The sequence below is a fragment of the Pelmatolapia mariae genome, linkage group LG1, assembly GCF_036321145.2.
Source record: "Pelmatolapia mariae isolate MD_Pm_ZW linkage group LG1, Pm_UMD_F_2, whole genome shotgun sequence".
In the NCBI taxonomy this organism is placed as follows: Eukaryota; Metazoa; Chordata; class Actinopteri; order Cichliformes; family Cichlidae; genus Pelmatolapia; species Pelmatolapia mariae.
Window position 1 is genome coordinate 12,342,589 of NC_086227.1, and position 26,622 is coordinate 12,369,210.

Consider the following 26,622-nt stretch of genomic DNA (forward strand, 5'->3'; position numbering starts at 1 on the left):
CCTTTGTTATCACCTAACTGACCTTCCAAAAAAAAAGAAAAAGAAATTTCAAACAAAGCCTCGAAACAAAGAAGCAGGAAAGTCAAATCTGCACCGAGCTCATTGGGAGAATTTATCACAATCACCATTTTTATCCCTGAGCAAAGAAACATCTAAAGAAGCTGATAGTGATCACTGCCTAAAGGCTTGGAGCCATCACGTTCCCTTCTCCCATCCGCACCCTCCTTTTGTTAAAAACAACTTTGAAACCAGAGTCGTTTCAACTTCCCAACAAAACATTCCTGCTGCATGTGCCTCCTCTGTCCCACAGTACTTTGCCATCGACAACACCTCCCAACCCCGCTCTCTATTTTGTAAAATAACACTACTTAAAGGGTAAGGGAGGATCCTACATTTCACCATTATTGCACATGCAAGCTCTGGGAAGAGAGAAAAAAAAATCTGGGTGTGATCAGGACTGTGCTGAAGCCAGGAAATATGGAGTACTATGTTACTACTAATTTCTCTTAACAATTAAATTCATTCCCAAGCTCAAAAACCTGAACTCTGAGAATATAAAAGTTGATAGATTTTTTTTTTTTTTTTTTTAAAAGAGGGATTTATGAATACAACAATAAAAAGTTGGGACACAAATTTATATCACTGTGAATGAAAAAATACCTTTAAACATCAAGATTAATGTTAAAGTCAGACACAGATTTAATAAATAAGCTTTACGCGTTCAGTCACACTTGCTGCTGAAATCCTTAACATAATCAAAGCCCAAGAACAAAGCTGGTTATACTAGAAAAGCAGCAAATACCCTTTCATTACAGTGTGCTGCTACAAATTTGCCTAAAGGAAGTTTCTCATTAGTGTTCAACCTGTCAGGAGGCTAATGGGGGTCTTCATGATCAGTCATTAAACTGACAGGTCTGAGCTTCCCTCTTCATGTTTTAAATATGGCTCATACACAATGCAAAAACCATCCAAAAACAAAACTGCCAGAAAAAAAGAAGAAGAAAAAAACTACAGTGACCATGAACACTGACCTACAGCGAGCTGCAGAGTGACTGCCACTCACCACCATAAAATTTATTGGTGATAAAAATACCTTTAGTGCTAACTAACCAGAGGCATTTTTACAGTTGCAGTCATGTCATAAGAATTCAACGCGAGTCCTGTAACTCACAAAACATACAGCCTCTAGCTACGTGCCAAAAACCACAAGTGAAGCAATGAGACAATAATCTAAACACATACTTATCGGGCCATTACCAGGTCATAAACTGGATCTATGTTTTTCCTAGGGCTGGGCGATATGGCCTAAAATCCATATCGAGGTATAACTTGAAGCATGTGCGGTAACGATATATATCGCGATATATTCTATTCTTCTGTATAACATATTTTCCACACTACAAGGCGCAAAATCCTTTAATTTTCTCAAAAATCGACAGTGTGCCTTATGCATGAATTCTGGTTGTGCTTACTGACCTCGAACCGATTTTATGTGGTACACGGGGCGCAGAAATCTGTCAAAAATGTTTTAGTACAACTTTGGTAAGCTACAAAGCCGCACAGCTTGATGGATTGTTGGAGCATTATGGCTACCGTAGTCAGGAGCCTTGCAGAGTGATCTGGGTCCAAAACTCCATCCGCTTCAGGTCCCAAAGTCAAAGGAACACTGCAGCATCACTGAGAGTTAAAAACGGTCTAAATTCTTTCATCTTTAATAAAATGATCAGCGTTGCTGCTTTACCAGGTGTAACAATTAAGTTTAACATCCAGGCATCCATGAAAACAGAATTTATTAAATTCAGTTAGAAGTTAGCAGGAAGCAGGAAGTTAGCTTGCTAGTTTCCACCTAAACATGATATAGCATGTTCTGACTGAGAGATTTCTGAAAAAGTTAAAACGTACAGCTCTGCTATCACTTCCAACATAAATGAAGACAGAAAACTAAACAGCAGTGACTTTTGTAAGGTTACTGAAGTTGGACTAGATGGTATATAATGTGCTACGTGATCGCTAGCTACACAGCTATGTTAGAATAATATAAACAGTGAAGCTGGAGGACAAACGCTAACTTTTTTCCACTCGATAAAAGTTAATGTGAGGGGCTGATGGTTAGAGACAAATGCAATCTCATGGCAGGATGCTATAAACAGACCAATCTTCAGCCAGGAGAACAACTGAGATGATCTATCCACAATACGAGATTAGTTATTAATATACTGCAACAACATGGGAATAGAGCAGCTGTGAGAGAATTCAGCATTAATGAATCAATGGTACGGAACCGGAGGAAGCGCAGTTTTTGGCTTTCCCCATATTCCAAAAGTATTTCGTCTCTTTGCTATTACTGTTGCCCGGCATCATTTGCAGATGATATTGCTTGCAGCCGCTGCCATGCTTTCGACCAAAACAGGCGCACCTTGATGACGCCATCAACATGCGCTATCGCGGTAGAGCAGTATAGTCAAAATCTCTACCATTGGCCAGATTTATATCGTTTCTACTGTATACCGTTTATACCGCCCACCCCTAGTTTTTCCCCTATATCTTTAGTTATATATATATATATATATATATATATATATATATATATATATATATATATATATATATATATATATATATATTAGGGCTGCCACAAACGATTATTTTGATAGTCGACTAGTCACCGATTATTTTTGCGATTAGTCGACTAATCAGATCATGCATCCATTGGACGTAAAATGTACAGCTTATTGCACCAGCATGCATCTGCTCTTATATAACTATCATTAGCTTACAGCTTTAAGTGTTTAAAGTATGTGCTAACTAAAAATAAAGACAAGATGATAGTTTATTAAATTTTAATGAAATTTGCAGATTGTTTCGGTGCAGTTTAATAAACTCCTTGCTATCTAAAATATAACGGGACACCGGAGTATATTCTCGAGCATCTCACACTTCTGATAACCAGTTGTCTGCTTGACGTTTATTCAGCTGTGTAAAAACTATAACTTTAATCTCAGGCAAACCGATTTACTCAGGAACAAATAAAATACTAAAAAAAAAGCCAAACAATAACATTTTTAAGTTATCTAAGTGACTTATGTATGTTTAACCTGAGTAGCGAAAGACGGCGGTGGGTTTGAAAACCATGTGCCGGGAGTCCGGTGTTCTCACGGGCTCTAGTGAGCCTTTCCCCCGGCTAGCTATCGAGCTAGTGGTTAACAGACGTCTCCGAAAACGTCGGAGCGCTTTTGAAAATATGTGGTGTCTTGATAAACTGAGCAGATATTTGAGGTTTACACAGTTACATTCTCGCCTGAAAATATGTTAAACGTTTATTTTGTGACCCAGAAAGAATAATAAGAGTAATATTAAAACTAACTAGCTGCCGCCATTGTTGGAAACTGAGCTGGGCTGCGCTATGAATTCTGGGACAGAGCTACTTCTTCTTCTTCGGGGTTTAACGGCAGCTGGCATCCTTGTACATGCAGTGCTGCCATCTTCTGTTTCAGTCCGTTATTACACTCTTAAATCCTACTACTTATTCCTGTGTCTTTTGTGATCTTACAAAGCTTCAAACGACGCGTCGACTATTAAATCAGTCGTCGACGATTTTGATAGTCGACGTAATCGTGACTAGTCGACGTAATCGTGGCAGCCCTAATATATATATATATATATATATATATATATATATATATATATATATATATATATATATATATATATATATATATATATATATATATATATACACACATACATACACACACTATTAAAATGGTGTAACTCAGTAAAGTGGCGAGCTGTGTAATCCATGTGAGCCAAAAACATTCAGTTTTTGATTTTTTTAAACACCTTCATTGCTCACAGTCTGCCTGTGACCAATGCCCCACCCACCTGCTGTTCAAACCTTCTGTTTGTGAGGGGCAGCCTATCGGAAGAAAGTTGTCTCATGGCTGGCTTTAAAGGAGAGCAGCTAATAGCGCTCGTTTCAAATCATGGATGAACTCAGAGGCTGCTTAACAGCTCAGTATAAAATAAAGAAGCATTATTTTCATCTTTACGCCATGCAAATCAACTCAAGGTGCAACAACAAAAACACAGAGTTTGAAATGAGCATAATGGGTCGCATGAACCTGAACCAGTATTTTATGTTTATAGATCTTAAATGTTGATGCAGCTAATACATATTTGTAATATCAGTTAATGTAGCATTTTCTTTTTTTATTTACTTCATAGCTAACATGAATGCAAGAATGAATTGTTCTAGCTTGTTTGCATAATGAAAGCCAAAACTCACAAATTAAATTAAAACTCTAGTAATCACCCAGACCTATAGGTGATATTATAATGATGAAAAACAAGTGCAAAAGCAAAAACATAACCACATAATATATTATATGCTAGAACTTAAAGTCTGCCTAGCTGAACTTTGTAACTTTTAGACAATAATTTGAGTTTTACTGTTCCTCTGATTTCAGCGATAATTATAGTGTCAGTCTGGCCACTCTAAATTGCCGCCTCAATAGAGGCACAGTGACAGCTACAATTAAGTTACAATTCAAGCGAACGTCATGTAGAAAATACTGCGCAGTCATAAAAGACAGATGGACGACAGAGCAGAACAAAACACAGTTATAAAATTTCATGTGTTGAAAAATTGTACTGTCAGGGAACAGACTGAATTTGAACAAGATACAGATACAGACATCCGCAACTTGTCTAACTTTTCTTAACATCAAGCAAAATACTTTACTTCCTACGAGTGAAATGAAAGCTAGAGAAAAAGACGCAGTCCTTCACCTGGACGTCAGCCCACTCACACTTCTTATAATCTATTACAACGTCTACATGTTGTGTTACTATGTTACATATAGGCCTTGGACTATTTCATTTCCTGACCTTTCCTTCTCTTTATCCTTACACTAAATGTTACGATGGGCTCAGCAGACTTTTAATGATATTCTAATCATGGACACATGATGTAGGTGCAGGTGTATAATGACGGCTTAGGACAACGTAGATGAGCATCTTTAAGCACTGATGTCATCGCTCAGTGGTAGCATAACCGACAATCATCCAACAGTAGCAGACATGTTTTATTTGATTTGATTTGTTTGACATTGCAAAACAATGCCATACCTACCCAATACAGTAGGGCAGCCACATTTCACTACATATCACAAGGAAAACTAACTGAAGCTGTTTTTTTTATTATTACACACTGTATTTTCTCCTGGAAACTCTATTTTGCAGTGATTTTTAGCCTCTCATATACCACAGCCTTGTATCCTGTATATCTGCTGGTTACAGGTAGGTGCCCCAACATGCCACCATCCACAGGAGATCTGACAGAGGTACAGATCTGGCTTTAGGCCTCAGTGAAGCAGGAAGTGTGTAAGAGATTAACAATAACTAATGATTACATGTAGGGGTGGGTACCGGTTTCTGACATAAACGGTAGTAACCAGACCGAAAAGCAGCGCACATTTCGGTGCTTTATTTCGGTGCTTTTTTTCCTGAGATGTGATACACTTTAGATTCTAGCCAATCATTTTACGTTTCCAAGGATAGTAGGCGGGCCCAGGTTCGTACGTTCTTTTAGAGCAGAGCTACAGATTAAAAATGCCCAAGGCGAAGCGGTCAAAAGTCTGGCTGTACTTCACAGCAAAAGATGCAAACCCAGCAGCCTGCAACAAGTGCTTTAAGCTGATACTGTGATACTGTGCAAAGGAGGTAACGCCTCGAATCTGATGAAACACCTGGCGATGCATAGCATTTTTTTAAAAGCTGAGAAATGCACTGTATTTGACAGCCTGCTGCAGAGACCTCACACCGAGCACATCTACTGCGGGTGTGGTGCCTGTTATCAGACCTGGAGTTAGCAACATCCCCCAAAAACCCGAAGAGGAGAGTCCTGGCCCCTAGCCCTGCCAGTGTAGCAGAAATGGTGACGGATGATGATGGCGGCAGCAGCCGTTCTTCTCTGCGTGAGTAGCTTAATGTTGTTCGTGTGTAATTTACGTTGAGTACGCTAACCACGTTATTACATTAATGCATGTAAGGTGAATTAGCAAACACCGTCGTAGTTACATGCGGCTGTCTTCTTGTTTGATGGCAGATACTCCCTTCACCCTGGCCAAAAAGGCTAACATGACCAAAGAAAAATTGGAAAACAGTTAAACATGAGAGGTTTTTGGACAAAGTTTGTGTTTTTTCTATTGTTTAAGTACTGCTTCCAGCCAAGAGTGATACCATATATGCCTTATAGCTGCAGAAAAGGCTAACATTGTTATCTTTTTACAAAAAAACAGCTGAACATGAGAGGTTTTTGGACCAATTTTGTGTTCTCCATTCTTTAAGCACCGGTTTGAGCACCGTTTAAGCACCGGCACCGTTTCAAAAGTACCGGTTTGGTACTGGTATCGGATAAAACCTAAACGATACCCATCCCTAATTACATGCAGAGTAATGTATAAACAGAGAGAGTGAAAAAGGTGAGTAAGGAATACTCAGTGTATCATTGCAGCGTAACTACGGGAGGTTTCAGGGTCACCTGATCCAGCTGTAAATTTATGCTTTAAGAAAGAAAAGTTTTAAGCCTGATCTGAAAAGTAGAGTCTGTCTCCTTAATCCAAGCTGGGAGCTGGTTCCACAGAAGAGGGGCCTGAAAGCTGAAGGCTCTGCCTTCAATCCTACCTTTAAATACCCTAGGAACTTCAAGTAAGCCTGCACTCTGAGAGTGACGCGCTCTATTCAGGTGATATGGTACTACGAAATCTTTTAGATAAGATGGGGCCTAATTATTCAAAACCTTGTGAGGAGAAGGTCTTTAAATTTGATTGTGGATTTAACAGAGGCCAATGAAAAGAAGCCTTTTTAAAGAACTGACCAGGAGGGGTGTCATTTTAGCTGGTTCTAACAGCCATATCTCGAGAAAAAGAAAATCCAAAACTCAGTTTTGCTATGCTCATTCTGGTCTTACAAGGCTCTCATGGATGAATCTGCATTAGAAAGCCTTTCTATCATCAAGGCACTCAAACTGATGTCTGACAGGTTTAGTGTCTCCTTCTCTGATAACCAAATCATTTGTGCATCTCAGTGGTTTCAGTTTCACGGGCTGTACTGAACGCATAAAATCCAGCTGACACGATGGATGTTTACTGTGACAACAAGCAGATACTGCGACAGTGCAGCCAAATCTCAAATCTAACCAGGAAATCATTTTTCTCTGGTTACCCTGCTGGAGTTATAACTTTCTGCTCGTACCTCTGTAGCCTCGGCTCTGAAAGCACATCAATATCTCCTGAAACAAACAGATATCACTTTTTTTTTTGCAATCCGAGTATGTGGTTATCTAAAATGTTTGAGGAATGCTGATCGGAATCTTGCTGAGGACATTCCTAGGCACATTTTCTTTTTGCTTTATATTTATTTTTATGTTGATAGGGATCTGCTTTTCATAACCCAATATTATTTTCCACAAAGGAATGTCTTTCAGGAACGGACAATGATTACACGTGAACTTCAACATTCAGAAAATATCAGCAGATAAACTGAGGGTGGAACAGGTACAGCCCCATACTGTCAGACAGAAAAAACAATCTTGTGTCGCTTCTTTCCATCACATGATCATGGCATTTAAACATGACAATGCTTGTCGTACGAAGCCTTGTAGTTAATCACGCTTCTCCACAGAAGAATAGGCCTCTACACAAAAGAATAACTGAAACTGGAGGCTTGCCTTTTGCAACCGTGAGCCAAACCAACAGACTTCATCCTGTCTTTAATCTACAGCTGGTATTAAGGGAATGCCATGGCATTTTGAAACCTGGATACTAAGTTTTCAGCTTTGTTTGGTAACATAGTCAGCATTCCTCAGCTGAAATAAGTTCTTGGTAATGCGTGACAGGAAAACCTGATTAGCCAATAAGCAGGTAACTGTGGAAGACAACGGTAATGACACTAAATATGATACTTATGGCTTTTTTGTTAAAAAACAAAACCTTTTTTCTCTGAATTTCAACAACAGGGGACACAACTGATACATTTACAAAAGGAGTGGGGAAAGATGGAGTTTCCTCCATGGATTTGTTTTCTTTGGCCAGGATTGAGTTACAGTTTCAATACCCCCCACCCCCATGATTGCCTCTCCCACTTGAAAAATGTGCATGTATTTCTTAATGATTAGTCACGCCACCCAGAAAGAGCAAGCAAGTTCACCTCATTGTGCACCAGTGAGCGAGGCACGCATCTAAAACGTTTAGCACTTAATGCCGTTCACCTTAATGCCTCGGTGAGTGATTGACTGGTTGATTTGCGTTTCACAAATTTCAAAGTGCAACAGGTGGTGATGACATACTTCTTCTATGTGTTTGTTTACCAGTGCAAGCACAAAGATCTTACCTGAAGCAGAACAGGTTTGTTAAACATTTTAAATTATTACCCATGTTTTTTTTTGTTTTGTTTTTTTTTTTAAACACACCTTTTATCTGTAGGTGTGCTAATATTTCCTCTTCTGCCTTCATAGAGGAATGCAACGGGAATGTTAGCCCAGTGTAAATGTCACATCTGTTTCCTCAACACAGCCCACAATGAGCTTTTCCTCAGGGTGCTTTGAAACAAATGGAACAGAAAGTCTGCGAGCTTTTTTGGTTTTTATGCTTCTTTAAACAAACAAACAAAAAAGGGTGTCTCTGCTTCTGTCAGAAGGGGTGAGACAGCAGTCAATACACATACAATACCATTTCAATCTCGAAAGGCTTCTCTTCTCTTCTCTTCGCTCCCTCTCTCCTTTTATTTAAACGGGGGACGGATAGTTTACCACACACAGCTCCTCTGGCTTTGTGCCTTTCTCATGGTAATTGCTGGGAGCCGAAAACAGAGTGCAGTGCCAAACACCCACTGCATGCTGAACTGTGCAGAATTGTAATGGCTGTCTATTCAGCAAAGTTCATACGTCATCGCTGGATTGTGAAGAATCAATTCCACCCTATGGTCAAAGATGAGGGTATTCAAATTATGGGAAAAGCCTAGAAGTGATGGATATTTCCGGCTGTGTGGTCATGCAGATTGTAACAAACTTATATAGACTTTTGAAGGCATGGAGCACTGATGGCTAATTGTGACAAATACAGTGGAGTTGCACAGTTAGACTTTAAATGCATTGTCTCCATTTTAGTTGTTAATCAATGCAGATGAACAAAACAAAGGATTAACTCGGACTATTGTAAAGTTTAATGTTCAACTTTGTCATCTATGTCACGCCATACTTCACGGTAAACAACTCAGGCCCACCTCAGATCCTCAAGTTTGAAGGTCTGCTGCTCTTCAATAATTAATCGTGTATTAATAAAAATAATAATGCACTGCTTTTGTTAAACAAAATAAACACAAAACAGGCACCATTGTTTTTCCTGCTTTTACATTATGTTAGCATTGAATGGGGAACACCAAGCTCCAATCTCCAAATATGTCTGCCATTCATGTTGATCCAAATACCATGGACAAAATATTAGAAACACAAGCAGTTCACCAGCACACTAAATCCTTGTTCAAGCGCGATCATGAAGACGATTACAGACTTTTTCTTAAACAGATCTACAGAAAAGTTTCACGGACATGGTTGTAGCTGTAGGCTGGTAAAGAGAACACACTGGTCCATTTAGACAACCAAAAACCAAACATCATTTAAAAGCTCTCAGTGTGTTCACAAGACACAAATGAAAGGTGGGTCAAAGTGCACGACAGCGGTTTTTTTTTACGGACCACAAATGTCCCCTGTGATAAAAAACAGCAGAACAGGCCGTTTGTGGTATTGATTTGTGGTGCTTTCTTCCAGAGCGCGCTTTGTCAACAACAACAACAACAACAACAAGAGCACAGCTCCAGCAGATTTAGGCCAGGTCATAAAAATCTGAACCTGGCCTAAATCTGCAGTATAATAATCTGTGTCGAGCAGGCCACGACCTCCGCTTGCGCGTGCGTGTGTGTGCAGGTGCTTGAACGTGCTGGCGGGGTGTCTATTTTCCAGGGGAGCGCGCGGGCAGCTACCGTGGGAACATGACCGCGGTTAGCGTGGTCGCTAAGACAGGGAGGCGAGGGTTACAGACAGCAACCCGCGGAGGTACAACACAGCGTCGGGTCCCAGCGCCGTTCATGAACTCACAGCTGACCGCTCCAGCGGTGGGAAGCGGGGAAAATGAGCAAAACCGAGAAAACAAACGATCAACTTACTGTGATGGTAACTTCGTGCTTTTTTAATCGATACTTGAGGCTCTTCATCTTTTAAAGTTGTTGGTCTCCGGTGTTAAACTTTTCCCGCACTGGATAAGTTCATTAAAAAGTGCAAAAGCAACGCTCAAGGTAGCCGCAAAGTACGTTTAATCTGCGCCGTTTTCCTCACAGAGCAGGTTTCACCTGACGCCTAACCTCAAACTCCCGAAACTCCCGTCGCACTGCGACTGACAACCTATGAGCCAATCAAACCAAACCAACCGGGTTCTGTTCACCTTTAATCCAATGGGCAGTTGCGGAGGGCGGGACTTCCTTGGAGAGTGGCCGCTGGGAATAGTTGGAGTAGTCCTGGGACAGAACCCGGCGTGACGTCAGGATTACCTGAAGAATGACACACCTACAAACAGTTACCTGTAAACGTCGATGTAAACTGAATTTAAAAAACAAACAAAACAAAAAAAACCAACTATCTGCTGTTTAAACATCACAATATCCTCTAATTCCCCCTCCTCCCCAGACTGGCCTGAAACATATTTTAATAATAACTGTGCGTTTACCTGTCATTACCCTCGTGTCAAAGTCCAACGTATTGTATCGAAATGTGCACTTGAACACCTCACAGATTTCACCAGTTTACCCGAGTATGAGTCTATTTGAAGGGTTGGTAACTTTATACCTTACAAAGAAAAAAGGAAAACAGCAACAACAAAAGCATAAAGCATCTGTAAGAGGTTTTTTGTTTTGTTTTTTTTACAAGTGCAACACCAGTGATGAAATCGATTTTCCTCTAAAAGCTGTTATTTTGCCATTATTTGGAATAGGAATGTTTGGAATTGGAATGCTCCTAAGAGTCTTTAAAAGACTCTTTTATGTTAAAGGTTTTTTTAGATACACGACTGAGTTAATATAATATCAAATGTTTGTCACAAGAAAATGACTTTCTTAGGCCAAAGTTTACAGTGGTTGACTGATTAATTATTAAATTATTAAACAGTGAGGGATGTATCCAAATATAATGTCAGTATAACGTGTTCAGTTAGCAGACTGCTCCCTGCTGTCTTCAGTTTACAGTCTGTTTTATGCTTCTTTTCTCTCTCCCTTTATTTCGCCTCATAAAAAAATATATCAAGTGCATTCAACTGTAAAATCTACAAAGAAGGAAAAACAATAGCAAATTGGGGAAAGGGAAAAGGCTGCCCTCTTGTGGTCACCCAGAGCAGGGTTTAATCACCCTGCTCTGGGGTTTAATAAGTACCAGTAAATAAACAGGCAGACTCACATAACAGCTGGTATATAGGCTTACTGTTACAATACTACTCAATAACAGTAAACATCTGCTAACAGGTCTCATGAATTATTCCTAAGATGAGGATTTCCTGGTGTTCCTCTCATGTTGTATTTTTCACTGGCCTTAAAGCTACCAAGACTTTATAAGACCGAGACTTCGATGCTGCGTGTCTCTTCCTTTGTCTACGTCCCCATGGCAACACCCTTACCACGGCCACGTTTCCTTGGAGAGCATCTCTCATCCACACATTTGGGTGTGTGCGCACCCGCACGCAGTGGCCTGGCATTAAACGTTTGACTGTAAATCACAGACTGAGGCGGGTGTCATGGTGTCAACATTTACTCGCTGTCAGGAATTTTTTACGTGCCACACCCACAATGTGCCCCGCATTCACAGCTCATGCGCAGATAGAGAATGGTAGTGTTTAATCCATATTTATATGCGGTATTTGTCATCAGTATCATAGTTGGATTAACCTGCAAGAGTCCTTGGAGTGGAAGTAGTGTGTCCCTAACACGCTGCTCCTCTGGTTCCATCCTGACTCCAGATGTGCTGTGTGCAACTATAATTAAACACAAAAATTTATACAGATGCAACTTTTAAACGTAGTACAGACAAAAACAGTGCTTCAGGACCGAAGTGTACAATTCTGAGGATTTTTTTTACCCACTATTCTTATTTTATGCACCAATTTGTAATTTCTGAGGGAATTATTGTGCTTCTTCACTCCACTACTTTTAATATAGCAGCTATAGATAGCATGGGTCACTTTAGGAACATTTTATTAATAACTGTGCATATTATTTAGGACGAAGTAATTTCGTTCAATTTTGAAAGTCAGGATTTTTTTTTAAACTGAAAAAAAGATGCGAAAGTCTTGAGCCACCCATCATTTTTTGACAAGTCTTCAGGAATATTTCTCCAGGGTTCTTGAAAAACATTCAAAGGATGCTGGCTGCCTTTTGTTCTGTTCTCTGTCAAGATGATCCCACATTGCTTCAATAATGTCTGGGCTCTGGGGAGGCCAATCCATGACTAATAGTGCTCCACTGTGTGTTTTTTCTATCCAGGTATGTTTTTACTGCACCGGCAGTGAGCAAACTACAGACCATATCTAAATTGTGTTTTAGCAAAAGTTCTAGAAAAGCTTATTAGTGAACAACTGAAAGACTTTTTGGACAAAAATTCAGTTTTTTCCCAACATCAGTCAGTATTCAGAAAACAACACAGCACAATAACTGCTGCTGTTGAAGTGGTTAATGACATTATTGCTGTAATGGACTCACAAAAATTACTGTGCTGCTCTTTATCTTGACTTGTTAAAGGCTTTTGACACAGTTGACCACACAATGTTAGTAAACAGACTAAACAATATTTGTCTTTCTGTAAATGCTGTAAGCTGGTTATTAAATTACTTGTCAGCTAGAACACAGTGTGTCCACATTACTGGGTCTTCGTCCTATTTTCTCCCAGTATCCAACGGAGTTCTTTAGGGCTCCATACTAGGACCACTGTTTTTTTCTCTTCAAAAACCCCTTTGTGATAATTTACAAAATGCTGCATTCTATCTTTATACAGATCATGAAATTATCTATTGTTCATCTCCTTCAGCAGCACAAACCCTTAAATTTCTCCAGTCTGCCTTTGATGTCATTCCATCCCATTTAACTCAACTTAAGTTTGTGTTAAATGGAGAGAAATCCAGGTTCATGTTATTCTCACATGGCAAAGAGTTGTTATCTGCATTTCCTAAGATTAAACCATTCAAGGAACTGAAATTGAAATGGTTACATCTTACAAGTATCTAGGTATCATTATAGATCAGAATTTGTCATTTAAAACTCACATTCAAAGGCTTGTGTCCAAGTTGAAACTAAAACTTACTTTTTTAGAAATCAATCTTGTTTCTCTCTCAAAGTGAGAAAGTATTTGATTTATGCACCTTTTTTTTTTTTTTACCTTTATTGGGTTACGGTGATCTGGTTTCTATGAATGCACCTGCCTAGTACCCTTTATCTTTTATTGCTGACTGTGGAAATCGTGTACATCACTGTTCTCTGTATGCTGCTGCTAAATGGCCATCTCTGTACAGTATATCCACAGACTTTCCCATTGGTTGGTTTTTATCTATAAATCTTTCATTGTCATACATCACGCAATTGATTGTTCTGGAATACTGTATTTGTTTTTAATTGTTATGTTGTTATGCATTTTAACTTCTGCTGCCATGATGCCAGGTCTCCCTTGGAAATTAGATTTGAATCTCAATGAAACTTTTACCTGTATAAATAAAGGATTAATAAAACAATAAATAAATCAGATGGCCCAGAAGTTGATGTTACTTATTGCACTTTTCTGCATTCATTGTTTCATCAGTTTTCACCACTGACTAAAATGCAGCTGGAAACCATGACAGAGCCCCCATCATGTTTTACAGATGGCTGTAGACATTTACTGTTGTTTCTCTCGACTCCCTCAGCGCATGTTTATGACAACCAAAAATCTCAAATTTGGATTCATAACTACATAAGACCTGTGCTAAACTGATGTTTAGTACAGTTCTCGTGTAATTTCTCTTATTTAAGAATGACTTCTTGACAGCCACCCTTCCACTGAGACCATTTCTGATGAGGGTTCAGCAAATGTTTTAAAGACACACTGCACAGCATGCACAGAATGCCAAGTGTTGGGCTGATAGCTCTTTGGGAATCACCTTGTTGGTGCAAAAATCCAATTTTGTGTCTGTCAAACTGTGCATTTTTTGGACTATTTCATAAAATCAACAAAATAAATGGGACAAAACGATGTGTTTTTGAGACAGACTGCTAGTAAATGTGGGACTCATTGAATGGTGGGACACAGAAGAATGTATTTTCATAGATACTGGTCATCATTTTATTTTATTGGGTTACTTATTGTTAACGTTTATTTACATCTTCATTATTTTGGACATATGTTTTAGTAGGTGAAGTATGATTCCCATGAGTGAAGCTCGCACAGGGAAGGGTTGGGGCAGCTTGGGGGTCCTTAGAGTTGGTCAGAGGCCCTGTTTCGTTTAGTGCACTGACAGCCTGCAGAGCGCAGCCCCGCTGACCTGAAGTGCTTGTGTTTCTGTGTTTGCAGACAAGTAAAAGCAACTTATAAACTCATATCTTGAAGTTTTTTTTTGTCCACCCAAGTGTGCAACATAAAGTATCTAAAGATACTTTAAAACAGGTTCTTTGTCTGTAGACAACACTGGTTCACCCCTGACATTGAGTGACTCTATGCTTAAAGAAACAAACATATCTCTTAGAATGGCCAGGTACAAGGACTGAACTGAAAATGAGTAAAAAAGCAGCCACTCCATAAAAAAAGACCTCCAAGAACCCTGAAGAGCTATTGTTCAAAGGCACTCCAAAAAATTAAAAAACAAAACAAAATATAAAGAAATGTGTGTGTGGGGGGGGGCTCAAGACATTTGCACAGCACTGTTTATGATATGTATATTTCTCTAACTCTCATACAACATTTTTCAGGGCACATTCTTTAGTCCACAGAACTCCATTTACTCACTGGTAAAAATCATTTCAAATTACAAACACACACCAACATATATAGTCTTCTGTTAACTATGTATTTTGTAGTCTGTCACGTGGTGTCAAAATCTGGTTGGAGGCATTTTAAATGTTTTACATTTGCAGGATTAACACTGAAAACTGATTTGTACTTTAACAGTCAACACGTGTAATTGAAAGATTTATAATTTGACCCTGTGTCTCGTCAGGTGAATACTAAACCAAAACTTAGCAGGAGGATGGCTCTCTGTTTTCAATTTCATTTCCTGCTGCTGCTTTTAATTATTAGTGACATTTGCAGCAAGATATGTCTTGAAAGGAGAGCGATAAAACCAAATAACTTACTTGATGTGAAAAAGAACGCACAGTAAACAAGTTGGACACTGTGTATAAACATATATATTTTTTTCTTTTTACAAACTGATACAAATACACAAGATACTGATACAAAAACATTAACTGCTAAACGCTGACAGAGGACCAGCATTAAACTGCACCTCATTTGGCCGAAGAAACACCAATAAATACCCACATGCAACAAATATCTATCAGCTGGAATGCACAAAAACACAGAAGAGCTGCTCTGTGGTAACGGACGATGAAGAACCACGCTTTTATATGACCTTTCCAAAAAAAAAAAAAAGGGGACATGAAAAGGAAAAGGGGAAAAAAGAAAAGTGACTCAGTTAAAAAGGTTTCACAATTTTTTTTCTTCTTAACCGTGACGAGCTCCTGAGACCCTGGCGGGGGAAGCAAATCAGTTCAAGTGAAAAATATCGCCAAAGACTGCAATCCAAAGGGTAGTCACGGATAATTCGGTTGTGGTCTGGGAGAGTGGGATGAGGTGTCTCAATAGGAGAGATGTTTGCTGAGAGCTCTCACACAGCTTTGCGGTGGTACTCTGGGGGTGCGACCTCATAGTCGCTGGCACTGAAAAGGGTCGATGAATTCTTTACCAGGTACCTGAAGGAAATAAACAACTGATTGTCAGTGAAGAGGGAAGCAGGAACGCCTGGTGCAGAGTGTGTCGTTCAGCAGTTGTCACGCTCATGCATTAACAAAATGACTGTGTCATGGTCCTGGGTCGTTGACCCAGTGTTTTGTGTTTCATTTTGGTTTCATCTTGTGTTCGGTGTTTATTCTGATTTTGTATTAATTCTTTGGGTTTGGTTGTCGTGTTTATTATCCCTACCTGTGTCTCCCCTCTGTTTGTCTCTCTGTTTGGGTCCCTGCGTTTTGTGTTGTAAAACAGTCTGTGTGTTTCCGGTTTTACTTTGAAGGTCCGTGTCTTATGTGAATGTGTCCTGCTTTGCTTGTCTCATCAATCCTGATTTCTCCCAGCTGTGCCCTCCTTCTGTGTCTCATTCCCCTCGTTACTTCCCAGTGTATTTAAACCCTGTGTTTCTCTGAGTCAGTGTCATGTCGTCCCTCATGCTGTGTGGATCTCCCTGTGTCTCAGTTATTATTTCCCAGTTTAGTTTAGTTTGCGTTGAATACTCGTTTTCCATGCCAGCCATTAAAGCTGTGGTTTTGAGTTCATCCCTTGTGTCTGAGTCCTGCATTTTGGGTCCAACTCCTGCCAGCCACACAGCGATCCATGACAGACTGTTACAGTAAGATTAGATTGTGGCAGATGCTTCGCTGCCAGATTACAACTCTGAAAAAAGTCGTGTTTAGTTTGATTTTATATGTATATATGTATGTAAACAAACTGGCAGGAAAAAAAAACCTCTATGGGAAAGTCATACTGAGAAATCAATGATAACTGAGTGTTTATGTTTTCTTGTTCTCATAAAGAAAAAAAACCTTTCCAAGCATCAAGGAAATGACTACGCTTTGGATCAATGATGAAGGCTCAAAGCTAAATCATCAGTGTTTTACTTCAAGAAGTCTGCATTTTTGTCTTCCCTTCGTCTTCTCTGTGCAAAACAGTCAGGATAAGAAGCTGCAGTAAGATGGTGCATTTAAGAAATTAAAACCTCTATATGTACTTGTGAAGGGGTGAGATTTGTGGCTCAGCAGCAGGGGAGGGGTGGAGCAGTGGGCTCAGGGTGTGGTGTCAGTGTGGGGTTTCGGCTGGTTCACCACCGCTCCCACTGACCCCAGTGGTGTCCCTCCATTGCACTGGAGGAGGGAAATGACCCCTCAGTCACTTTAATTTTAAAACTGTGTATATACTGTATATTCTGTGTATTTATTATCTCACTCTTATTGCCTGTTTATGCCCTGTCCTTATCTTCAACGCCATGCTGCTCTGTTGTATCTTAATTGCTCCTTGGGGATAAATAAAGTGTCTGATTCTGATTAATGGAGCTCTTTCAGGCCTGATGATGATTTCACTGCTCTGATGATTTCCCATCAGAGCAGTGTGTTGATGACACCCTAAGCTATCCATTGACCAAGTGATAAGAACTGATGGTCACATGGTGCGCCCTGACACAGCGCTGACCTACACACACTTTGTATTGACTAAGTATAAGGATTATCGAGTGAGTCGCAGAGAGGAGGAACACAACCAGGTGCTGGTGCCAAAAAGCTGCCGAGAAACGATTTTCCAGGCGGCTCATTATAACCCCATGGCAGGGCATTTGGGATATGACAAAACTCTGGAGCGAATAATGGCCCGATTTTATTGGCTGGGTGGATTTGCACCCAATTTTCAGATGAGCTTTGGCTGGAGTTGCCAAATTTCACCATTCTTGCTTCCCTCCATTGTGACAACCATCCCACACAGGCCCAGAGAGTGGATGTTGCTGCACCACAACAGCGGTTTGCAAATGTGTTCTTCCCCTGCCTGGCTGTACTTCACTCAGAGCACCATTCTGAAACACGCCTTGGTATGAAGTCACGGCCCTACAGGTTAGGTGTGCATGGGTGCTTTATCCTGTCACACTTCTGGTTCTTCAGCTGACTTCTATATATAAAAAAAGGAGTGTCTCCGCGCTGCAGGTCTTTTTTTGTTCAAGAGGGGATTTGATCAGAATTACTTTCTCTTTCAATCATGTCTCTCACACAGTCCGAGGCCAACCATATAGACCGTACCATACCTGCACGTCATGTTATGTCACCACTGTATCAGTCAGTGTAGATGTGTCCGCAGTGCTGTTCACACATCAAAACAACTAAACATCACGCACGAGTGATCTAAGAGACCATTTTAAATTTGGATTCAGTCCCAAAGAACAGCACGGTACTTCAGTCTGTCATAACGCGCCGCAACGTGTACGGTTAGTGTCAAGAAAAATACTTTCCAGAGCAGAAAATAGATTTCATGGCTTATGTTTTGAGGAACTGCAACAAGCCTGGCTGCACTAATGTGAATGTGAATACAACATGACATTTGAGAATCGGCCAAACATGACATGGAGTGACTGGTGTTGTGCTGGGAGTTAAAAGCTTACTTGAGGAAATCTTGGAGGTAACTAAGCAACAGAGCCAGACTCTTCTCATCCAGGGGAGTGTAGGCCAGCATGGCTCCAATACGAACTGTTGGTGGAGGAAAACATACAGCGTATGAGCAGCAATGCATATGGTAAGTTTGGAGATTGAGGTAAGATTTCTATAACATCACCACAATCGAAAAATGTGACATAAAGAGGGGAGAAGCCTACTTTTCAAATAAACTGACTGGTGTTACAAACATCTAAATAAATAAATAATACTTTAAATAAACTGCTTAAAAGAAAATCAGGGAATAACGACCACGTTGTAATGAGAGTATAGCATAAAGTCAGTTAAACGTGGGATTTTGATCTGGTTAGTTCAGTAGCAGAGGGGGTTGTCTGGTGCTTTGGTGTGAATGAAATTATCAACATGTGAGCTAGAGGGGCAACAATGAGACAACCCCCAAAACAGAAAAGGTTTTACAGGTGGAGGCCTCTGACATTTTTCCAGACTGTTAGGAAAAAGTAGAGTTGCTGCAATGAAATTTCAGCTAATTTCAGTCATGTCTAACAATCCAGATGAGTCATCTTAGTTGAAGTAGCCATAAAGCTATTTTGTGTACAATAACTAACACTTCAATCCTTTTACATTGGGACTTCTCTTAGAGAGTAAGCCTATTTAGCACTTTCATCCATGAATTTACAAAACTGCTTAAAAGGTGAACCGGAAATATTGAATTAACTGAACTGAAAGGAGCAGATATAAGCTCTACTGCGACATGTAAAAAGAAGCATGATGATTAGAAACACTAATACTTTTAATGGGCCTAGAAAACTAAAAATTAAAACATTTTGCATGCATCTAGCAGTATTTAATATTTATACAAGGCGAAATTAAACCTTCTATGCCTGTGCCCGTGAAAAGCAAAAAATCATTCCAGCTTCAAATTTTGCCACTTTGTACTGCACTCCTTCTATTTTTCTATTTGTCTTTGGAAGTTCTGATCTGACTGGCAACTGCAATTTAAACTTGCAGTGAGAGCAAAATCAACTTCTTTGAAGCAACGTTTATGCGGAGGAGCATCACTGCTAATGAGATCTGGGTCTCCAGCTAGGACACTGAGACCAAACAGAGGTCTTCAACAGAGTGAGACCACTTTTTTCTCTCCCTTTAGCTCAGCATTTATGGAGTTGTGCACCGTGTCCCCAGGTTTTTGTCCTCCCAGGTTAAAAGTCAATGAGGAGTTTAACCGTGTCATCCTGTGGTTTTCAGTATAAATGAAATTAATAGTGGCACGTGCCTTGTTACAGCAACACAATCTTGCTCTCACTCTACCTAGCATATTTATTAGGCCCTCTGTGACTTTGTCTCCTTTTTCTAAAATGAAAATGAAGAGTTATCATTTCATCATCGAGCAGGACTTTTGAACACAAACAGTCTGAGATGCCCAAACAAGCATCTGTGAGGGGAACAGCGACCAAATTTATATAAGATTTTTTTTCTGTTTTTTTCTTTTAACCACGCGAAGTGAGAACTTGATTACGCTTCATATAGTTTACAGTGCATCCAGAAAGTATTCACAGTCCTTCACTTGTTCCGCACGTTGTCATTTTACAACCTTGTTCCAAAATGGATTACATTTTTTTTTCAATACTGAATAATGACAAAGTTAAAAAACAGTCTGCAAACTTGCATGACATTCAAAACTGAGCTCAGGCGCATCCTGTTTCCACTGATCATCTGTTCAGATGTTTCTACAGCTTGAATGTCCACCTGTGGTAAATTCAGTTCACTGGACATGATTTGGAAAAAAACATAGCTGTCGATATAAGGTCTCATAGTTGCAGGTCATGTCAGAGCACAAACTAAGCCATGGAGTCCAAGTAAGTGTCTTGGTGACCTTGGCGACAGGATTGCAATGAGGCACAGGACTGGGGAAGGGTACAGAAAAATTGAAGCAGCACTGAAACTTCCACTGAGCACATTGGCCTCCCTCATCTCTAGAACTGACTAACCTGAGCAATTGGGAAAGAAGAGCCTTAGTCATTGAGGTGACTGAGAACCCAGTGGTTATTCTGACACAGCTCCAGCATTGCTCTTTGGTGGACCACCTGGTTCAAGCCTTTAATCAAGCCTGTATGGGCAGCAGGAAGTTGGAGACTAGTCAAAAGTTGAAGAAAAGATGAATGCAGCAATGTACTTGATGATAACCTGCTACAGAGAGCTTTTGATCTCAGACTGGGGCTAACATTCATCTCCCAACAGGACAAGGACTATAAGCACACCGCCAAGATATCAAAAGAGTGGCTTTATTCTTGGATTTCCTTGAATGGCCCAGCCAGAGCCCAGACTTTCACACCGTTGAACACCCCTAGAGATCTGAAAATGGCTGTGGAGTGATGCTCCCCATCCAACCTGATGGAGCTTGAGAGGTTCAGCAAAGAAAAATGGGAGAAGCTGCTCAAGTTTTTAGCAATATACTCAAAAGGCTTGAGGCTACAATTGCTGCCAAAGGTGCTTCAAAAAAGTATTGAGCAAATACGTAAAAACGTGTGTAAATGTTATATTTTCAATAAATTTGCAAGAATTTTAAAGCAAACTGTTTTCACTTTGTCAATATGGGATACTATGTGTAGAACTGTGAGGTGAAAATGAATTTAATCCATTTAGGAAAAAGGTTTTAACATCACAAAATGTGGAACAATTGATGTGCTGTGAATACTTTCCGGATACACTGTATATGTTTCACGTGTTCCTACCAAACAGACGCAGCAGGTGCGGTGCTCCATACACCTGAGACATCGGCACATCCGCGTGTTCAGCCAGGATCTCGGCGTACTGCGGCCTCTCAAACTTGTAAAGCAGCTGAGTGCCCAGCATGACGTTGAAGTACTCCCGGATCCCTGCCACCACTTCACTCACAGCGTATTCCCTAAGCGAACAGAGAAGAGAAAAGTCACATATTTGGAGAGATTACTGGAGACAGCAGAGGTCACCCCTCTATAGAACAGTCAATAGTTCAGATCTGAACAGTTGCATGAGAGAAATCACTGGGCTTACTTCTTCTCAAAGTTGTTTTTGTTGTGCTGTGATGCAGCAAATGTGAGAAAGCACACAAGTACTATTATAAGAAGACTGGTAACAGCAACTGTCACTCCAATAACTGGCTACAGACTATTAAAAAAAGAAAAAAAGACTACAAAAACTTACTTATTCTGGTGTATTTTTATTTTGATGCAAAAAGGCAGCATGCTGTGATATTTAAAGAAGTACTCAGATAAAGGATGCCTGAAAAAAGCTTTAAAAAAAGACCCTAAAAAATGAGTTAGCTCCCAGTTTCTACAATTCTGAGAGAGGGAGAAAATTGAGTCGTGTATCCAAAATAATTAAAAAAATTCCTGTGGTTTAAAAGCACTGTTTGACTTACTGTGAAGGCTATAATGCACAAAATACACGACTTACAGTTTTAGTGAGATCAGTGGTGTTGTGCCCTTAAAAATATAGTTCAGCTAATGGTATATGTGTTAGTAAGTGTTTGCAAGTATCTCCATTAAAAGCAAATTTGTAAAGTGGAAGCAATTTAAGTCTTATGTGGTTGACAGATGCTGTGCCGCTGAACATTTTCATCACAGGATATCAGTGCTTCCTTACGCCTCCATTATTCTGAGAACGTCAGGATGTTTACTCTTACTTATTGTCTGAGTTTCCTTTTGATTTCTTGTAGTTTGCATAGTCCTCCAAGATGGTCTCTACATTCTTCTTAGCTGGCAGATGAAATAACTGTAAGCAACAGAAATGTTACACAAGCATTTCCATCAATAAAAACATCCAGACATCAACTCATTTCAAACTCAACAGTAACATTTACTTTTAGTCCTACTTTGCAGAGTATCCTGTACGTGTTCTGACTTTGAAATGAGAAGAACAAATGAGCATGCTCCAGATAGTGATTCTGGCTGAAGCGCTCTCTTCAGACTTGTCCATTAGAAAGTGCCATTTAGGATGTGAGTGGTAGCCAGTGGTCCAGCTGTCATTAGCAGTGTTGCTTCACTATATGACGTATTGGGTGGGTCAGTTTGACCCAAGATTTTGGGATCCATTGTGAAATCAGAGACAAACGAGCACAAGTGGTCCAGAACCTGACATTTCTAGCCATCGCATTTCCATAAATATATGGATAAATATGAAGGAAACAAGTGAAACCTGCTGTGATTTTATTTTCACCTGTTTCTGTCGGGTAATGAGGTCCCAGTCATCCACCAGCCAGGGTTTCAACTCCTCGGGGATCTTCACCTTCACTTCCACACGGTTGGTGAACATCTCCTCCTGGATACACACACACACACTATATGACCTTACTGCTTTTAAAAGTTTTTGTGTATTTGTGATAGCAAGTGTGGGTTTTACGCCCACGGGGCAGACTGGTTCACTCATGCAGGAATAACTGACTCTTTGAACAATTTCACAAGCTTATTGAAGAAATAATACAGAACCAGAGTGTTTTGTACTGCCTTGGACTGTGGACCTTCCCCCCCCCCCTCCCCCTCCCCAACATCTCAGTATTTTCCTCATTCTGCTCACACCTCAAGAAAGAAGTTCAGCTGTTATTCTTATAAAAAGTCCAGTTCCAATACATGATGATACATACACTCTCCACTGTGGGATCAACCCGAGCCCTCTTCTTTCGTGGCCCCTGGGGCATCTCGCCGCTGCTGGTACCTTCACCTGGCCCTGGGGCTAAAAAACGACAGCCATCACAGCTTAAATAACACACAGAAATAAAAGGTGAATATGTTTATTAATAAGTCTCAGATGGTATCAGACTCCGTAAATACGACAGTACTTGAACCTCACAAGGCCACAACACCAAAGATCTTTACTATAAGAACAAAAAATATTCTGGAAGAAAGTTACAAAATTCAATAAACATATTTTGCACAAATATTTGACTTACTCTTCTGTTTTGCCTTTTTCACTTTCCTACAATGCAAAAAAGGACATCATGATTGTTCTTATGATGTAACACATATACCTCAAGTTGTCTTAATGCAAGTCATTGCTTTCATTACATGTGAGCATATAGCACTTTAATAAATAATATCATCAAGGTTGCATCACAAGAACTGAGTTATTAAATGACTTATTAGAGGAGGGAAAAGAAGCTGGACACTCACAGATCAACATTTTTCTGCTGCACAGCAGCAATCTTCTTGCTTGGTGCTAAACCCCTCATCTTTCCCTCAACATAATGATCCCTGCAGAAAAAAATCAAGAGAGAGAGCACAATTATAGAAATGTATCTAAATTACTTTTACTGACCACAGTTGAGTTGGTTTACACACAAGTTAAAGATCACTGGGTCGATTCTGGGAGGAGACACAAATCAATCTGGCATCTGGCATTGAAAAAAAACCCCAAACAAACAAAAACTGCTAACATGCGTAGCTATCTGCTGTGTAGCCTGTTTACAAAACACAGTGTTCTCGTGGCACGTTGCTCGATAAGCTGTAAAATCTCTTCTGGAAAAGTAAAAATCACCCCGCCATTTTCCCCTATCAACATAACTTTATGTGTTAAATATGTCTAATATTATGTATCATGTATATCATATGGCAGAACTGACAGTAAAATTCATGTTAATCACAAAACACATATCTAATGATATCTGAGATTTCTGAAAATATCTGAAAAACAGAATAAAGAACGTTCAGCCTTTACTTAAAGGACTTTTCTGCTGCTCTTGTGTACAGAGCACAATACTGGTGCTACCTACACATTCAGTAACAACTGAACAACTGTATGTAGGCTTTAATATAGCTTGTGTAATTCATATTTATACTTTGATACTTCATACTTATTTTCACATATAATAATGATGGATTGCATTTATATAGCGCTTTTCGAGACCCTCAAAGCACTTTACAATTCCACTATTCATTCACTCTCACACACTGGTGGAGGCAAGCTACAGTTGTAGCCACAGCTGCCCTGGGGCAGACTGACAGAAGCGAGGATGCCATATCGCGCCATCGCCCCTCTGGCCATCACCAGTAGGCAGTAGGTGAAGTGTCTTGCCCAAGGACACAACGACCGAGACTGTCCGAGCCGGGGCTCGAACTGGCAACCTTCCAATTACAAGACAAACTGCCAACTCTTGAGCCACGATCGCCCACATATGCATCTCATATTCTTATAGCTCTCCATTTTATCTTATTTGTGATTAATTCTTGTTCACGGGAAAACAAAAATGCCCTGTAAATACTACGGAATTCACAATAAAGCTGATTTTGACATTGAGATATCACAAAAACAGTATAGTGAAAATCTGATTATATACGTATGTATCCACACAAAAAATACTGATCAATATATTGATATAGCATTTATTTATTTATTTTACTTCCCAAGAGTCTGTAATTGGATGTGATTGGGCGGACCATATTGTGTAATGTCAACTCTAAAAGCTGCAAATTCTAAATTTATCCAGTCAGGCCCAAAACCGAACACAAACGGCGCCCAACTTTTCTTATTGCTGCTTTTCTTTGAGAAAAACTCTAAAAAGCTGACTGGACATTAGGAAGAACCGAAAACTCACAAAAACACTTCTTGGTCATGTCTATGTGCAAAGAGGTTAACTCACTGATTGGCCTTTTGAAGCTCTTTTTGTTTGGCAAGGTTGCTGTCCACATATTTGAGAACTCTGCTTTCAGGAACCCATTCATCCCAGCTGCAAAGGAAGAAAAAACCCATCACAGATTCTGAAACTTCATCACAGTGATATAATTCCTATCCAAATAGACGCACAGAGAGAAATGTCATCCTATATTCAACTCAAGCTGCTCACTTTTTGTTCCATCCGCTGTAATGAATGAAGTATTTAATCTGCTTATCCTTTACGTTGATCTTGACACACTGTAAAAGCGAGAAAACACACAGGCCTTGGATCAGTTTATTTTTAACTGGGAATAAATGAGTAATAAGACCCTCATAAAGTATCGGGACAAACCTTTGCTTCATAGAGCAATGGCCCGTGAAAGCACAGGACTCTTTCACCTACGAGGAGGGAAAACTAATGTCAAAAGCACGTTATGATGTTCAATACACCCACAACTAATGCAATCAAACGAGCCGCTAATACAGAGCACGAACAGCAAAGCTAGCTAACAGTTAGCCTTCCGTTAGCGTCTGTAAAGACTCCAGCTTGAGCTAGCTTTACTGTATGCGCTTCATTGCGATGTTACGTCAACGTAAGCTATGTTTTCATTGATATCTGGGCTGTATAAAGCCTCTTTCTCCTTCCCTAGGGATCACTATCGTCGAGCTACAGCTGCAACAACAACAACAACAAACCCGCCCCCTTCCAGCCGCTAACTGGGCACCATCGGTGTTTTTTCCCCCCTACCGACCTTCTTGAAATTTAGGTTTAGGGTCCTGTTTTGGCGCCATTCACGGAGTCAACTGTTCGGACCTCTGAATGATTAAATTCTTGCATTGCCAGAGTCCATTTCTTCCAGGCACAAACACCTCCGACATTGGAGCCAAAGCCAGGGGAAGCCGAGAATGGCCTGCCTGCTGCGGGTCACCTGACCACCGTGAAACCCCCGGGGGCGTGCTGCGTTCAAATGCTCCTCGTCAAACTCGTACAGACAATGATTTCTCTGACTTTCAGGCAGACTCAAGATTTTACATAAATATGCAAATATCTACCACACACACACATAAATATATATATAGTTTTAAACATCACTAAGACCCAAGAGTCGATTTTGGCTGCAGGAAAAACCCAGCCCCTTCAGTATCAGTAGTATTTAAATTTCTCAAGGTGTTATTAGGGGAGACTGCTCATTTCTTTCTATGGTGCTGCAGCTGAATCATTTCTAATGCTTACCAGTGTGGTATCCAGACTGTATGCCATGTAAGGAGTGGTAAAAAAAGAGGAAAAGATTACTGGCTGCCAGTTGCTATCCCTGGAGGACATTGCCACCTCAGGCTGCCTCAAACGAGCACAAAGCATCATCAGGGGCAGTGCTCACCCAGTCACATGCTGGCTTCAACCAGCTGTAGGTTTTCACGTTTTAATTTTTTTTGGTCTTATATAGCCACAAACCAACAGATTCTAAACATAGTAAATGTAGTTATATTCCTGTCAAGCAACAGACAGAAGAAGGATGA

The 26,622-nt window shown here is 40.1% G+C and overlaps 2 protein-coding genes across 2 annotated transcripts in view; both read right to left on the reverse strand.

The window, feature by feature from the left end:
* Nucleotides 1-10,404, reverse strand: part of uacab (uveal autoantigen with coiled-coil domains and ankyrin repeats b) — a 45,447-nt gene extending 35,043 nt beyond the window's left edge. The window contains exon 1 of the mRNA XM_063472393.1: nucleotides 10,222-10,404. Within this exon, the coding sequence (XP_063328463.1) occupies nucleotides 10,222-10,269 (48 nt within the window). The 5' untranslated portion in view covers nucleotides 10,270-10,404. The remainder of the gene's footprint in view (nucleotides 1-10,221) is intronic.
* A 5,038-nt stretch (nucleotides 10,405-15,442) lies between these two features.
* Nucleotides 15,443-26,044, reverse strand: LOC134626509 (mortality factor 4-like protein 1). Its single transcript, XM_063472406.1, has 12 exons — nucleotides 25,857-26,044; nucleotides 25,457-25,503; nucleotides 25,295-25,362; nucleotides 25,091-25,177; nucleotides 23,625-23,705; nucleotides 23,405-23,430; nucleotides 23,099-23,187; nucleotides 22,675-22,776; nucleotides 22,142-22,230; nucleotides 21,210-21,382; nucleotides 18,468-18,552; nucleotides 15,443-16,029 (listed from the first exon to the last, which is right to left on the reverse strand). The coding sequence occupies exons 1-12, from the start codon at nucleotides 25,894-25,896 to the stop codon at nucleotides 15,945-15,947; spliced, it is 972 nt and encodes a 323-aa protein (XP_063328476.1). The 5' UTR covers nucleotides 25,897-26,044; the 3' UTR covers nucleotides 15,443-15,944.
* Nucleotides 26,045-26,622: the final 578 nt, after the last annotated feature.

Bases quoted from the DNA above. Each gene is read 5' to 3' on its own strand.
- LOC134626509 (XM_063472406.1), bottom strand. From the start codon at position 25,896: ATGGCGCCAAAACAGGACCCTAAACCTAAATTTCAAGAAG. The intron at 25,504-25,856 runs GTCGGTAGGGGG...CCCTCCTCGTAG, and splicing joins TAAACCTAAATTTCAAGAAG to GTGAAAGAGTCCTGTGCTTT. The intron at 23,706-25,090 runs GTGAGTTAACCT...TTTTTTCTGCAG, and splicing joins GAGCTTCAAAAGGCCAATCA to GGATCATTATGTTGAGGGAA.